At 32.0% G+C, this 16,530-nt stretch overlaps 1 protein-coding gene and 1 pseudogene across 1 annotated transcript; both read left to right on the top strand.

Moving 5' to 3' along the window:
* The first annotated feature begins 1,173 nt into the window (after window positions 1-1,173).
* On the top strand, window positions 1,174-6,328 carry LOC148304993 (4-vinylanisole receptor-like). The gene is made up of 5 exons (XM_088267424.1): window positions 1,174-1,248; window positions 1,312-2,108; window positions 3,047-3,146; window positions 4,179-4,280; window positions 6,263-6,328. The coding sequence occupies exons 1-5, from the start codon at window positions 1,174-1,176 to the stop codon at window positions 6,326-6,328; spliced, it is 1,140 nt and encodes a 379-aa protein (XP_088123550.1).
* Window positions 6,329-9,272: 2,944 nt separating this feature from the next.
* LOC148304992 (uncharacterized) lies at window positions 9,273-14,415 on the top strand (annotated as a pseudogene).
* The last annotated feature ends 2,115 nt before the right edge of the window (window positions 14,416-16,530 follow it).

Below are 16,530 nucleotides of genomic sequence, written 5' to 3'. Positions count from 1 at the left end.
ATTTCATACTATTTCTGTGAGCCTAAGCGGCTCATTATTAGAAATAGGTATCAAATTGTGGTAGAGTGGGTTCGAACCGAGAAACTCTGACTTAAGAGTCCGCGACACTAACCACGGGACCACAACCCGATACAATTTTGTGAACTATACGGCTGCAGTGTATAAACAGATACAGGGTGGCGCAAAATGAATCACCCTATCGGAAGATGTAATAATTTTTGCAAATGGCTTCGTACGTCTATCATATTGTGACATTTCGCTCACTCCTTTCAAGAACGTCATAAATCAAAAATCGTAAATTTCCAGTTGTGCATGTTTTCGGAATGCCCAGAAAATGTACTACATCCCAGCAAAAGAGGCGTATTTTTAACTTAATATTTACCAGGTACAGGGCAAAAAATGTTGTTTTTGCATTTTGAAGAAAAGGTATTGTTTAATAATTTTTTTAAATAAACTAAATATTTTTCAAATGGAGAAAAAACCTTCAGGTTTTACCTTAAAAGATCAGTTGCACAGTAAAAAGTTCAATAAGTGGCTTGATATTTATTTTTAATACATTGTGTTATATTTTTGAACTTTAAAAACGTTCTCCTGAAAAATCAAGTTTTTTGATTTATGACATTCTTGAAAGGAGTGAGCGATTTGTTAACTAGACATCTGCAGTATACAAACATATTCAAAGTGGTGCAAAATTAATCGTACAATTTTGTTTTTGAATAACGCTTTTACAAAATGAAAATAAAAACATTTTGAGTGATGAAAACCATTATTTGGACCTTGACAATTTTTTTGTTAAGTGGCTGCCGCCATTATTGATGCATTTGTGTCCGTTTTATCAGTTTGATTGTATACTGCAGCTGTCTTATTCACAAATGCCAAATATGATTGACGTACGACGCCATTTGCAAATTTTATTATATCTTCCCACAGGGTAATTAATTTTGCGCCACCCTGTATAAACCAATTAGATATGGATATAAAAGCATTTTTACTGAGATTTCGCGTAAATTTATATCGTTAGTTTCCGAGTAGATTATGGACATATCGTAGTCGTACAGGAGAAAGTGACTAACTACCAAAACGTAAAATGTTCAGGAGGGCCATTTAAGTCTCTTTTGCTTGGCAAGAAAATAAACACCAATGCAGTTAGCCGTAGTTTATCGGCACCGCACGATGAACGAAGAAAAAGAAGCTGTCGAGATAGAAGCCGAAAATATCAAATATGATTTTACAGATGCAGAACCTCACGTAAACCCTGTCATACGACAGAATTTAAACGCTTTTTCGTTGATCTGCGTATGGCCTTTCCAGTCGGTAGAGTTTCTGGCAAATAAAAAGAAGAGATCTTTACATTTCTGGTGTGGTGTAGTTCACACCGCTCTATTCATCATTTACGTGGGGACAGAATGGACGGAACTGTTCTTCGTGATAGACAATATGGACGAATTGATGAGTAACATGTCGTACACCTTGCTCTACACGGTGAACGTTTGCAAGTTCCTTTCCATGTACGTAGAGCGCAAGAAGATCAAGGAACTTTTATCAGGAATGTCGCAACTGGAAAGAAACATCTCGAATAATAAAAACAAAGAAGTGCGAGAAATTTATGAAGCTTACGTAAAAAGGGCGAGGCAGGTTTCCTATGCTTATTGGTTCCTAGCGGGTTCCACCGTCTCCTTGCTTTGGATTGTCATACTGGTCGAGTATCGGTTTTCCAGCGTTTACCACAGGATCGAAGAAGATGGTACGGAATTCTGGTCTTACGAGCGTCCGATGATCATGAGTTCCTGGTTCCCCTTCGACAAGTTCAACGGAACAAGAAACTACGCCGCGGCGTATTTGATCCAATTCTGGGCAACTGGCGTAGGGACCCATAACATAGCCGTGTGGGACGCCCTAATCGTGTCTATGCTGATCCAAACTATAGGCCAGTTGCAGGTGCTAGGCTGGTTCGTCGAACATTCGACCGAAGTCGTCCTTTCCGACTACCCCGATTTGGTGGCCGCCAACAAGCTAAGACAAGTACCGCTTACCGGTGATGCGTTGCTAGATGAAATGAAAAACAGGCGCCTGGTAGAGTGCGTTACTCATCATAAATACATCATAAGGTTTGCAAATTTTATCGCTTTTGAAATAGGGTAAACCACCCATTTATTGACACCTTAAGGAGTTCCCATACTTTGTTACTGAATAAGATTATAAAAGATGATTACTTTTAACTATATCATTACTAAAATAAATTGCTTATATTGTTTATTTCTACAAAATGGATAGTTTATAAAAAAAAGACATATTTATATCCATATCAATAAACTTTCCAAAAAATGTTAAACTGTCATATGTCCTATTATTGACACTGTTTTCCGTAATATTGACACGGTGTTAACCATATATTGACATCTACGCACATATGTAACTAGTATTTTATGTGTTTTTATATAAATCTTCCCTTCGGCGTATCTCTCTAAGGGGCGATCTTCAGTGGCCAGCGCGATCACCTGATTTAGATCCCTGTGACTATTTTCTGCGCGGCTACCTTAACCTACGTTTGTGTCGGATTGTGGTCCCGTGGTTAGTGTCGCGGACTCTTGAGTCAAAGTTTCTCGGTTCGAACCCACTCTACGACAATTTGATACCTATTTCTAATCATAAGCCACTTAGTCTCACAGAAATAGTATGAAACTGAAGTATTTTTGTAAATGATAAACTAGCAAATACTTCACTTTAAAAAAAACATTGAATTACACCAATCGTCCAAAAACTCTTGGTTAGCTGAAGGACAATATTCTTGCTTCTAATGTCGACATAGGCACAGATATGATGGAAAAAACTTGACAGAAATGTCAAAATTGTTAGCGCTTAGACGAAAACAGTAGCAGCCTTTGAAATGTCGTTTTAAAAACTAAATAAATAAAATTTTAAATGTGCCTGACTACACATTTTGTGTTATGATTTTTTTAATAAGGAAGTGACCGCGCCCACCCTTTATTTATCATAATATAAATTTATTGTTATATTCATAATCTCATTAAAACCTTGTTTTTAGTTATTGCAAGAAATTAAATAGTATAACCAGCCCAATAATGCTCCTGTATTCGGGAATTTGTTCCATAATGTTTTGCGCAATTGTGTTTCACGGAATTAAGGTACGCATTAAATAGGCTATGTTGTTACATTTCGATATGTGTCGCCTACTTTCAAAATCCGCCAGATCCGTGTAAGTCGATTTTACAAAAAAATGCAAAATTCTCCGGGTAACATTTACGTTTCAAAGATTTGTCTTATTATGAAATAGAGAATTTTTCCATTTTTCTGATTTTTTTTTCAGTATTAAAAAATCAACACGGACACAAACCGATAATGACGTCATCTTTATTTTTGACCTACTCCCGCTCTCTGATTGGCCGATATGGGTCAGAAGGCAAGTGATGAATATAACGGAATTCGATATACAACGCAGTTTAAAAATATTTTTAGCAGGGTTTTCAAGTACAGGGAACATGTATCTATCGTTCCTTGAATAATCGTTTTCCCGGACGTGTCGTTTATTTCTTCTACCCCGAATTCATTTCATACAAAAATAGATCGCATCGATCGTTTCTATCCACCATTTTACAGCATTCATCGTTTGAATTACGCTACATATTTGATATAATTTGTCTGTTTTTTTACTTTTTTTTAATTTTCTGAATTTTGTTACATTCGACGACAATATTTCAACATGTGGGGTACAGATTATCGAAAGCTTGTGTGATGGATACAGCAGAAGAGGTCTGAAGATCTTTGGGTTCTGTTCAACATTGTATTTTTTTTTAATAAATACATTTATTAACATCTAAAACTTGTGTTCTTGAAATTTCCACCTACTAATGGTTATGCAAAGTGGGAGGACGGTATCTTAACTCGATCGTATTTCCTTTTGTAATGACTTCTTTATCCCGCATTCATTGTTTTCCCGCATTCATAGTTTATTTCAATAGGTCCCTTTAAAAACGATAGATAGAGGTTCCAATGCATATAAACATTTTAAACAATAAAACCCACAATTGGCATTCCGATACAGTATTTATTTTAAAATCTTATAAAATTGGATCTGGCGGATTTTGAAAGTAGGCGACACATATATGGAATGTTAAACATGTTTTCTAAACACTAATGTTTATCCTTTTTAATTCTAGCATGGCCTAAGTTATCACATGGCCTTCATGATGGAATATTTATTTGCCCTGGTGTGCGAATTGTTCTTGTTTTTCTGGCACGCTAATGAAGTAATTCTAGAGGTATGTCTTCCTTATTTATTGTTCCACATTTTATAAACTTTATAAAATTAAACATCTTTTTTTAACCGCTTTTTTATAATAAGTATACTTTAACCTATCGGTTTCAACAAGAACCTTGTCATCATCAGGGTTTATTAAATTCTGGGTTTATAAATAAATGTTTTTAATGTTTTAGAATTTAATAAACCCTGATGATTACAAGGTTCTTGTCGAAACCGGTAGGTTTAAGTGTACTTATAATAAAAAAGTGGTTAAAACAAAGTTGTTTAATTTTATAAAATTCCTTCTCTGTCCAAGCGGCCAGACTATGGAATAAAATACCTCTCCTTGTCAAAAATGCACCTTCCCTAATAACTTTTAAGAAACGTCTGAGACATTACTATTTATCATTAGAGTTCCAACTGTTTATCAAACCTCCTCCCTCCTCGAAAAATCATCATTTGTTTTTAACATTTAAATATAAATCAACTGTTCAAGTATGTTCAACAACGTCGCTTCTCCGCAGGGGTAGGCAGAGAGAATAGAACGCAACACTACTCTGTCTTTGCAAACATTCTTCGCCTCTTTCACCTCATACACACTCGCCGATTATTTCGACTCCTTACCTGACCGCTTTCAAGTACTTTACATGCCAAGTGTGATTTGATTTCATGTTTTTGTTGTTGTAGAAAGATCACCTGTTGTTAGCAACATACAATAGTAAATGGTACAAGCAAACCAATATTTTCAAAAAGAATTTGTGGATATTGAGAGAAGGGATGAAAATACCAATCCAGTATATGGTTGGAGTATTTTATCCCATGTCTCTACCGACATACTTAGGGGTAAGTTTATTTTATTATATTTAATTTTTGAATTTTTTAATAATAATTATATATTTTTTCTCAATTTCATACAATTTAAATACATTTCTAATTATATTATTTTTTGACGTCTCATCAAAAATGAAGAAGAATATGGAAGTCTGGGCATTTTTACGGGGCCGACAACCGTCATAGGCTGGTTTAAGTGATCACTTTACACGTCATAGGCTGGTTTAAGTGATGACTATGACGGTCGCCAGCTCCGTAAATGCCCAGACTTCCATATTCTTCTTCATCTTTGATGAGATGTCAAAAAATAATATGAAAATAACTCTTGTAATTGGAGATAATCCAGATTTTGTGAACAAGTATTTGAACACACTCAAAATGTTGCACATTTCTACTTAATACAATCTTATAATTGCGCTGAGCGTTCTTCATAAAAGAGACTGAGCTCTTGTGCTTGGAGACGGACTTTTACCTTCTTTTTTATAAGTATATTAAAATCATGTTATATCCCGATACCGCACTTATGTGCAAAGGCAAATAGCTGCAAGTAAAAAACAGTAGTTTTGAGATAAATGAGTTTAAAGTTATCTTAAAATGATGCTTTTTGCCAACACTTGTATCAAAATTAATACAATTTTGCGGCTATTTGGATAATGCATATTTCGGTAAAGGGAAGAGATAGAGCAAAAAATAGAAGCCAGTTACAAGGCATGCTTTGCCCTTCTTTTTGAACCTAATTCTAGAATTGCGGTCATAATTTCTAAAATGATACAGCTAAACGCATTTAAATAGGAAATTTTGTATTAATTGTTATTATTATTTTCTATTATTTTTTGTTTGTAAATGAAAATGATACTTGATTTGGCAGAAACATTCTTTTACCGGATGACTGCCAAATAAATAATTTGAAGAAAAAAAATGCTTTCAGCCGTGTTACGACAAACACACGCTACTTGAGTTACGGCTAGTTGCCTTTACATATTACCGCACCTAAGGAAGTTAACTTCAAAAATGAACTAGCAGATGGGTCTTGTCGGGTCCTCAGTTATTGTAAAAGTATCAGCGTTACGCGTTGATGTATCTGACAATACATAGAATTTTCAAACTAGCAATTGTGTTTTTTTACTTTATTTTTTAATAAGTCAGTGATATTGTTATTTTTAATTTCAGATAATGAAGGCGACGTACAGTTATTTTGCTTTGCTGCGTAGTGTACAAGAAAAGGCTGTGGAATAAATTCGAGCAATCTGATGTGATAAGTAGCTTTTTGCACCTTAGATCTGTTGATATCAAATTTCGCATAATAATTTTAAAGACACCCTTTTACATTTTTTTTTGCATTTGTGAAATTTTTAACTTGTATAAAAGTTTTTAATTAATGTTTTACTTAGTAAATACCACTATTTCTTAAAATGTACTGTGACACGTGTTTCGATGCATTCCGCATCATTATCAAACACCGTATGTGTTTGATAATGAAGCGGAATGCATCGAAACACGTGTCACAGTAGATTTTAAGAAATAATGGTATTTACTAAGTAAAACATTAATTAAAAATGGATAGATTTTAGCACAAAGTGACTGCCGACTCAATTAATGAAATTTGTATAAAAGTGTTAAAAATGTCCGAAATAAAAGTTGATAATAAGTTTTTTTTTCCGATGCAACATTGAATTGATATCTTAATTTTCACGATTTATTTTGTTGTAGAGTAAGTTTGCAAAGCTGTTATATGTATTAAGAATATACATACTTTTTAAAAAAGTATCAGTATTTTATTCATACCATTGCTGTAGATATCTTTAAAAAGTAGTATAAAGGTACATAAAAGAAGTAGACATCCCTGTCATAAATTCAAAATCGTCATGTACAAATTCACAAAACCATTTGCAAATCCGAGACTGTTCTGATAGGTCAACCTCCCCGCTCCGGACCTATTCCCAAACCTAAAGTCCTGGCGAGGAATACCAAGTGGACTCCAGTCTTGAATATATATATTTATATATATGGTATATATATATATATATATATATATATATATATATATATATATATATATATATATATATATATATATATATATATATATATATATATATATATATATGTTTATCCATTGTCCATCTCAGTAGTGTAATGGTCATCACGCTCGGCTACCGTTCTGAAGGTCCCGGGTTCGATTCCCAGGGGGGGGTAAAATAAATATTAGTGATTTTTTCACTGTACTATTTATTAAATATTGCCCTGGACTGGTACCTGAAGCGGTGGGCTGATCATCTTTCCTTCATGTGTAAACGACTTTCCTTCGTTTGTATTACGTAGTGCCCTATGCACCATTGGGGCGCGGATAAGGGTTTTATTAATTTATTATTATATATTTACATATATATATATATATATATATATATATATATATATATATATATATATATATATATATATATATATATATATATATATATATATATATATATATATATATATATATATATATATATATATATATATATATATATATATATATATATATATATATATATATATATATATATATATATATATATATATATATATATATATATATATATATATATATATATATATATATATATATATATATATATATATATATACATATATACACAAGTATTCTAGATACAACATAATAACATGAGATATACATAATTATAGTTTATGGGTCCCAATTACAGTGGACCATACGTAATGTATACGTAGGCATGCATACAAACATACTCAATATACAAACTTTTTGAATTAAAATAGGTATAGCTGCTAGGGCCGATTGATAAGCTGGGTTAAAAAAAGTTCGTAAAGTTCTACCTCAAGGGCGCTAATTGCGATAACATGAAGTATAAAGTGATCACTTAAGCCAGCCAGATGTCAGGTCGAAAAATATGGAATGCGCAAACTTTCATCTTTTCTCGTATAAAAATGATAAATGTTTCATCTCAAGTTATCGTCACATTTTTTTTACATCTATTTTAATAAAAATATATTACTTGACTGTTTTTATTTCTTTGGTAGAATAAGCAATTTTAAACAATTTTTGTATTTTAAACCAAGAAATACTTATTTTCTTGTTTTATTAATTTTATACTTTTTTTTTATAGAAACAGAGTTGACTGAACTAACGAAAATTTTTTTTTAACAATATATATTTTTTGGTCAATTACTTATATGCATAATTCTTATCAATCGACCCATGTATGTAAATATTGTACTAACTCAATAATTATTCCTAGCGAAGACACGCTAAGGTACAAATATGAGGGTTGAGGTTTGTGTCAAAAATTACTAGTCAGTTGTTTTAAAAAGACGTTTTTGGTTATAAGAATAAGAGGTTTAAATTGCCTTATTTATCTCTTCTAGTACTTGTAATACCTATTTCTGCTGGTCTAAAACATTAATAAAGAAATTCGCTGTTTAATAACGTCATTTTGTTATCATTTTTCTCGAATAAATGAAAGTTATTATTGTTTTCATGTAATTTTTGCATTATTAATTTTTAAAAGTTTAAATTTGTCAATAAGATATTTTCAAATAATTTATTCATAGTTTCTGTTCTTTATTTTATTCACCAAGTTTAGAAAAGTTTTTATTTTTATTTTATTTTTTATGAATTTGTACATATTTGTTATTAAAAATTAACGAAAATAGCTTGAAATAAATATAAAGTAACATGTCGCTCGCTCCTTTTAACAACGTCATATATAAAAAAAATCATCAATTTTCAGTTGTGCATGTTTTCGGAATGCCCAAAAATGTACTATATTCCAGCAAAGTGGCATATTTTTAACTAAATATTTACCCGCTACAGGGCAGAAAGTGTTGTTTTTGCATTTTGAAGAAAAGGTATTGTTTAATTATTTTCTTTAAATATACTTACTTAATATTTTTCAAATGGAGAAAAAACATTCAGGTTTTACATAAAAAGATCTGTTGCACAGTAAAAAGTTCAATAAGCGACTTGATATTTATTTTTAATGCATTTTATTATATTTTCAAACTTTAAAAACGATCTCCTGAAAAATCAAGTTTTTATTTTATTTATGACGTTGTTGAAAGGAGTGAGCGATATGACAAAATAACTTTAAAGACTGTTCTCGGAAAACACTAGAACTTCCTATATTGATTTGGGAAATAACAGTGGGAAATTAAAATGAGTGAATCAAAAATAGATATGAAAAGTCCTACAATTAAAAGAAAGAGAGTTGAAACTGGCGATAGTAACAGAACACAAGATTATCTTCTAAGAAAAAGCTTGAATGCTCTGGCGTTCCTTTGCATATGGCCCTACCAGACGAAAGATTTTTTGCGCAATGAGGTAAAAAGATCTGTTCATTTCTACTGCGGAGTGACCATCACAGCGTTATTCACCATCTTCGTAATAACGCAATGGATTGACCTCTTCTACGTGTGGGGAGATTTGGAAGTCATGATGACCAACATGTCCGTGACCTTCCTTTACACCGTTAACGTTTTCAAGTTCTTTTCCTTGTTCTTAAAGCGGCAGAAATTCAAAGACCTTTTATTGGGAATATCGCGAGTAGAAAAGAACATCATGAAGAGTAAAGATGTGAAACTGAAGCAGATCTTACAGCAGTACGCAAACAACGCACGGATGAAAACCAATATGTTTTGGTTTATAGCGTTTTCAACGCTCGGTATCTTCATCTTATTTCCTTTGATCAAATATCAATATTCCAGCGTTTACCATAGAATAGGAAAGAACGGAACGGAATATTGGTCTTATGTGAGACCGATGATCTTCAGTTCCTGGTTTCCCTTTGATAAATACAACGGATATAATTTCGTATTTGCGTATACTATACAAATCATAGGGGGTACCCTGGGCACGAGCATTACGGCGATTTGGGATATGTTCATAATATCGTTGATGATTCATACTATGGGGCAGATACAGGTGCTGCAGTGGTCAGTTGAAAACATGACCAATGTCGAGATTTCTGACTATCCCGATCTAGTGTCCAAGAATAAAAGACGATTAGTTCCACTTCCCGATGAAGTGCTGTTGGAGGAAATGAAGAACAGGCGCCTGGTTGAATGTGTAAATCATCATAGATTCATCGTTAGGTGAGAAATTAGAAAAAAGATGATATGAAATGTGACTCTCATTAAACTTTTAACACCAACATTTTTTTTGCTTGTCCAGTTTCTCGAAGGAACTAAATGGCATAATAAGTACAATAATGATGCTCTACTTCGTGATTTGTTCTCTTATGTTTTGCGCTATTGGATTCTTAGGAACGCTGGTAAGTAGAAATACTGTAACATTATCATTTTGTTCTTTTTTTTACGAGTTTCATTTATTTGTTAAAAACATATACGTACAAATGTATAATACACATACATTTATAAATTCGTTATCATATCTTTTTAAAATTAAAAATGCCTGGAACTACATATGTATCTTGGTACTCTTTGTAATGGGTGAAGCGGGTATCATAGTTGTGTACTAGAGGATTTTTATACTTATTACTAGTTTGTTGCTTAACTATAATGCCCATCCACGGTATTCCACGCACTGAAGTGACTTAATATGGCCATATACCAATTTTGTACCATCCCTTTGATTCTAATTTGACTATGATTGACTATGAGTAGAACCAGGTACATACATTTTTTAGAATGGAATATTGCAGATTTTGTACTTTTTGGTTATATGACTTTATTCCATGTCATAAGATGGATTCTACCAACGAAAAGTAGGTTAATCGTATAAATAATATCCTTGACTAATAAAGGGTAGTCCCCGTCCAAAAAGCAAGAGAAAATATCAATTTTAAAATACAAGTACGGATGAATTTTCAAGATTTTATGCATATTATTGACATCGGCATCTTAGAGTCTGTTATCTTGAGACAGGCTAACAGAGTTTAGAGAAATTATCAAAGGAAGACAGGCAACCCTTCGATCAGAAAGCACATCAGTTATCAGCAGAGTATCGGAGCCTAAACGTTTTCGTAATACAAATTTCGGTGATAGGGCCTTCTACTTCGTAGATCGCGCAACGTGGAGCAACTTACCTCCGAATCTGAGATCTATTCAGAATTCTGCTGAGTTTCGATATAAATCTAGATCCACCTTTTCCGGATCTCTTATTCATAGTAACAAGTTTGGTTTTCAATCTTCTCTTTCAGTTTAACCCGTAGATATTGATTGTATTGCGTAACTATTTATACTTAAATATCAAATTGTAAAAATGTAAAATGTAAATTGCACCCTTTGGGGTGATTTTTCACGAAAACGGCGCTATATAAATATGCCATTGTTATATTAAATCCACATACACATGACAGGAAAGCCAATTATAATGTACACACCTTCAAATATAATATATACAGTAGAACCTCTTATAACGAGCATAATTCGTTCCAGAATCTTACTCGTAAGCGAACATTTTTTATTTTTACTGGTGCGGGAGTCCCGGCTCGCAAGTGAATGTCATGAAAAAAGTTGCCCTCCTCTGTAACGAGTTACAGAGGAAGGTTTTATCCGCCTCCGTAGTGTAATGGTCAGCACGCTCGGCTACCGTTCTGGAGACTTGAAAAGACTTGGCACGATCAGATTAATCATAACCTAAAATCTAATGGTGTATAAAAGTCTGCGTAATCGGAGGGCACGTATGACTAGATGAATGGATGCGAGGAGTGTATGTGAGGACAGAAAAGTGTGGCGTTCCATCTTTTCTGCCTACCCCTGCGGGGAAACGGCTTGATGGTAGTAGTGGTAGTAGTAGTATATTTATGTGTATAAGGCAAAATGGATATAAACATTTCAGTGACACACTAACTTCTGGTCTTTAAATGTACATAACATACCATTTACTGATAAATATTACACAGTATACAAACATTATTTGGTTAGATCAACACATTTACGCTAATATTCCTTTTTGATGTTTGTTTTAGAAAGGCCTTAGCTTTGAAATGGTATTCATGATGGAATATTTATGTGCTGTAATGGTTGAATTATTTATGTACTATTGGCATGGAAATGAAGTCATAATTAAGGTAACTTTGATACATATAATAATTACTGTTTATTCTGACCTGAATTAAGGTAATCCGATACATAGTAATCTACATATCACTCACTCCTTTCAACAACGTGATACATAAAAAAAATCGGCAATTTTCAGTTGTGCATGTTTTCGGAATGCCCAGGAAATGTACTATATCCCAGCAAAAGCTGCATATTTTCAACATAATATTTACCCGCTACAGGGCAGAAAGTGTTGTTTTTGCATTTTGAAGAAAAGGTATTGTTTAACTATTTTTTTAAACATACTAAAAAAAATTTAAATGGAGAAAAAACCTTCAGGTTTTACCTAAAAAGATCTGTTGCACAGTAACAAGTTCAATAAGTGGCTCGATATTAATTTTTAATACATTTTATTATATTTTTAAACCTTAAAAACGATGTCCTGAAAAATCAAGTGTTTTGATATATGACGTTGTTGAAAGGAGTGAGCGATATGTGTATTTGTTTAATAAAAATAAAAAGAAGATATTTTTTATTTATTCTATCCGACGCTGGATTTTAACCCTAAGGACGATATATATAAGACGACAGTGAAGGTAATACTTCATATTCGAAAAATAATACAGTATACAATACAGGATGCTCAAAAATGAACAGAATGGTGAAAAAGTGTAAAAAGCGAAATATATATCTATATGTATATATATATATATATATATATATATATATATATATATATATATATATATATATATATATATATATATATATATATATAAATTATCCACAAAACCTTTATTTGGAAGCTTGTCTGCAGGCAGAATAGCAAGGGAAGGTGGATGCGAAAAATACATCACAAAAAATCAGACCCATTAAAATGAATTAATTTATTTTGCAATTGATGGGAATTGAACCAGCTTCGCCAATTATGCAGTTGAGAATTTGTAAATATATGTACATTGCGTTGAATTTAAAGGATTGTTTTAATAAAACGTAATTATTAAATTACTTTTAATAGAGTAAAATTATTAAACGTAATTGTTTGAATGTGAGGTATTCCTTATTCAACTGGCTGTAAATTGTAAAGCAAATCAATTAAATTTCCAGAAAGAACTGCTACTGTCAGCGACGTACAACTGTGGATGGTATAACCAAAGCAGTCGTTTTAAGAAGAGCTTGTGGATAGTGAGAGAAGGGATGAAAATCCCTATCCAGTACACTGTAGGGATATTCTATCCTATGTCTTTGCCGACATTATTAGGGGTAAGAATATATTTACTGCTGTACGTATACATATGTATGAATATATGTTAGTATATGTATATACAACCATACATACGTACCACGCTTTTATTTTACATCAGCTTTTTCGGTCACACGTTGCTGTGACTCAGTCAGGTTAAATTGAAAATAAATAATATTGTAAGTAAGCACACATTTCTTTTATATTTCATTTCACAATGCTAATAAAAAAATAAAAATCAGGAATTTAAATACGTTTCAAAATATTATTTTTTGACATCTCTTCAAAGATGAAGAATAATATGGAAGTCTAGGCATTTACGGGGTTGACGACCGTCATAGGCTGGTTTAAGTGATCACTTTACACACGTGTAACATTCACCAATTCTACCCATTATTGACAACCATACTACTCAACTTCTTGGAAGTTCTATATACATGTAGGTACATGAACCAATTTTGAAACATTGTTCTTGAATCACTAGAACTTCACTAGAGACATCTATTGGTGAGATGAAAAGAAGCTTTTTATTGAGCAGAAACTCTTTTATTAGTATTACTTCCATATTCTTCTTAATCTTTGATGAGATGTCAAAAAATAATATGAAAAAACTCCTATAATTGGAGATAATCCAGATTTGTGAACAAGTATTTGGGCACACTCAAAATGTTGTAAACATTTCAAAATGTTTATTTTGCATTCATTATATCTCATACAATCTACAAATTATAATCTCGTACATCAATTGTTTTTAACGTTGTATGCCCCCATTTTTTTATTCAGGGTAGGCACTGCTTTTCCGCCTATATAGAATGCACGCCTCTGATATATATGTATATGCGTGTCTGTGTGTGTGTGTAAGAGTTTTCAAGTATTGTTTGGTGTTATTATAAAGTATTAGTTTAAGTAATAAGTTTTTTTCTTTTCTTTCCAGATACTTCGAGCGTCTTATAGTTATTTTGCATTACTACGCAAAGTACAAGGAAGTGAAACAAGATTATTTTTAAATAATCGTCGACATTCTCATCAAGTATTATCGGGTATGGTTCCTTGAGGGGCTCATACAAATTAACATTGTCCTAGTACATAAGCTAGTACGAGTGCGGGATGCAACATTGAGTGCCATAGTCATTTCTGCTTTTCTCCATTTCCTATTTACGATACTTCCTGTATTTCCCTTCCGATATCTTTTTTTTAATGTTACATGTATCGTAACAAAAACATATACTACACGCCTTGCCTTTATGTAATTATCGAGCAAGTCGACACCATGTCAATCGCGTTAAAAGTGAGCTTACAAATGAAATATTGATTTTTGGTCTTTTTAAATTCATTTACATAACACCACTATTTCACGAACTGCACTGGTTTCGCTTTCCCGAAAGTATGTATAAACTTCTCACTGATAAAAAAAGAAACAACTCCTACCCACTATTCATCCTTCAACGTTCCAAGGACACAACTCTAACATATAGACTCAGCTTCACATACGGTGTTTAAAAATGTGTATTTTAAGAAATAGTGGTATTTACCTAGGAAAACTTTAATTAAAAATATGTATACATTAACTGTCTGCTTATATATAAGTCTTTACATAATGCGGCTTCAGAGTATCTAAAAGAGTCGTGAACTCCAGAAGAATTAGCTGATAAACGTATCACGCTTCCATCAGATTCAACAAATGTCATAGGTCTCCCTTTGTTGTTACGGGACTGATGGGATGGAATCCTCTTCCACCAGTAGAAGAAATAGCGAGAGTGTGATAATCCTTTAAAAAAACTCAAAATACATTTGTTTACCAAATCTTATGGAAAGTTTTCTTTTCCCAAAATTTAATCACAGCGAAGAAAAAGTAGCATTTTATGAAAATGGCGCTGTACAAATTATATAAAATTATTATTTACACAAGTTTTAAGAAAATTGAAAAATAATACATTTCTCGCATTTGAAAAATACGTATACTGTATGCTTTTAAAACGTTCATCTTTGTTTCTGGACTCGGTAAGAATAAAATTATTTTTCCGTTTCTAATTGTGACAAGAATAATATCAAATCAAGACAAATCCATTTTCATGGTTTTGAGATAATCACGAAAAACGTTATATTTTTGAATTTAAGACACATTAAAAAATATTTTGAAAGATAGATAGTATTTTTACATGAACTAATGTTAACATGTTAGTATGAACTATTACCTTTTTATATATACTTACATATATACAGTCTGGTTAAATAGAAAATGAAGAAAATAGAATGCACTCATTTCTAATATGACAGAATTTTGAAAAATATTATAAATCAATATAATTATAACAACAATGTTAACGAAATTAAAAACGCGAAATGACAGCAGTTGACAAGACAGAGTTTTCTCGTGCCGAGGACACATTTTATAAAACTTTTACATTTTATAATAAAATTATATGAAAGAAATATGTTTATGACATGCAATCAAATGCGATATGGCCGAATTATGCAATATATTTCAGGGCTACGAACTTCTAATATCCATGTACATATATTTAGTTTCGATGATAATTAATTTAATTCGATGTAATGATAATGAATTTATAAATAATGGAAGCAGGTTGTATAACGTTATTGCATAATAATAATAATAAATTGACCAAAAGAGGTATGTGTTAGATCAGCGGTCGGGGAACTTTTTTAATCATTACCCCAAAATATTTTTGCGTAGGTCGATCTTACACCCACCCCCATTTTGAAAAGCGCACAATTTATATTTTAAATAAACATTAATTATTGAATTAATTTATAAGGAAAATAAAAATAAAAGTTACATGAAAATATCAAGTGTGTAATAAACAACACAATAAAATTGTCTAATTTTATCTAACAAAAATTCAGGTTATTTATTGATTTGGCGTTTAATTTGTAGAACTCCATTTTGATTTATGAACAATTGTCACAATATTTATTTTTATGTGTTTTAAAAAAAATAAAATACAACTTAGTAGATTCAAAAAATCTGTGTTTGATTTAAAAATTAATTGATAAAAGTTCAGGTTTTCACGGTTCCTTTTCAGTTTTTGGAGAACTTATGTTGCTTCATGTTTGATACTTCAAATTTGGACTTTTGATGTAAGAGCAATTTGAATACAGTCTTCGGCGTTAAATCGATTTCTGTTCTTCGTTTTTATGTTCATAA

Source organism: Brachycentrus maculatus, unplaced genomic scaffold, assembly GCF_059751285.1.
Source record: "Brachycentrus maculatus isolate JH-2025_06_01 unplaced genomic scaffold, ASM5975128v1 h1tg000294l, whole genome shotgun sequence".
Lineage (NCBI taxonomy): Eukaryota > Metazoa > Arthropoda > Insecta > Trichoptera > Brachycentridae > Brachycentrus > Brachycentrus maculatus.
The sequence above is the reverse complement of the archived record's forward strand: the minus strand, read 5'-3'. Positions and strand labels throughout refer to the sequence as shown.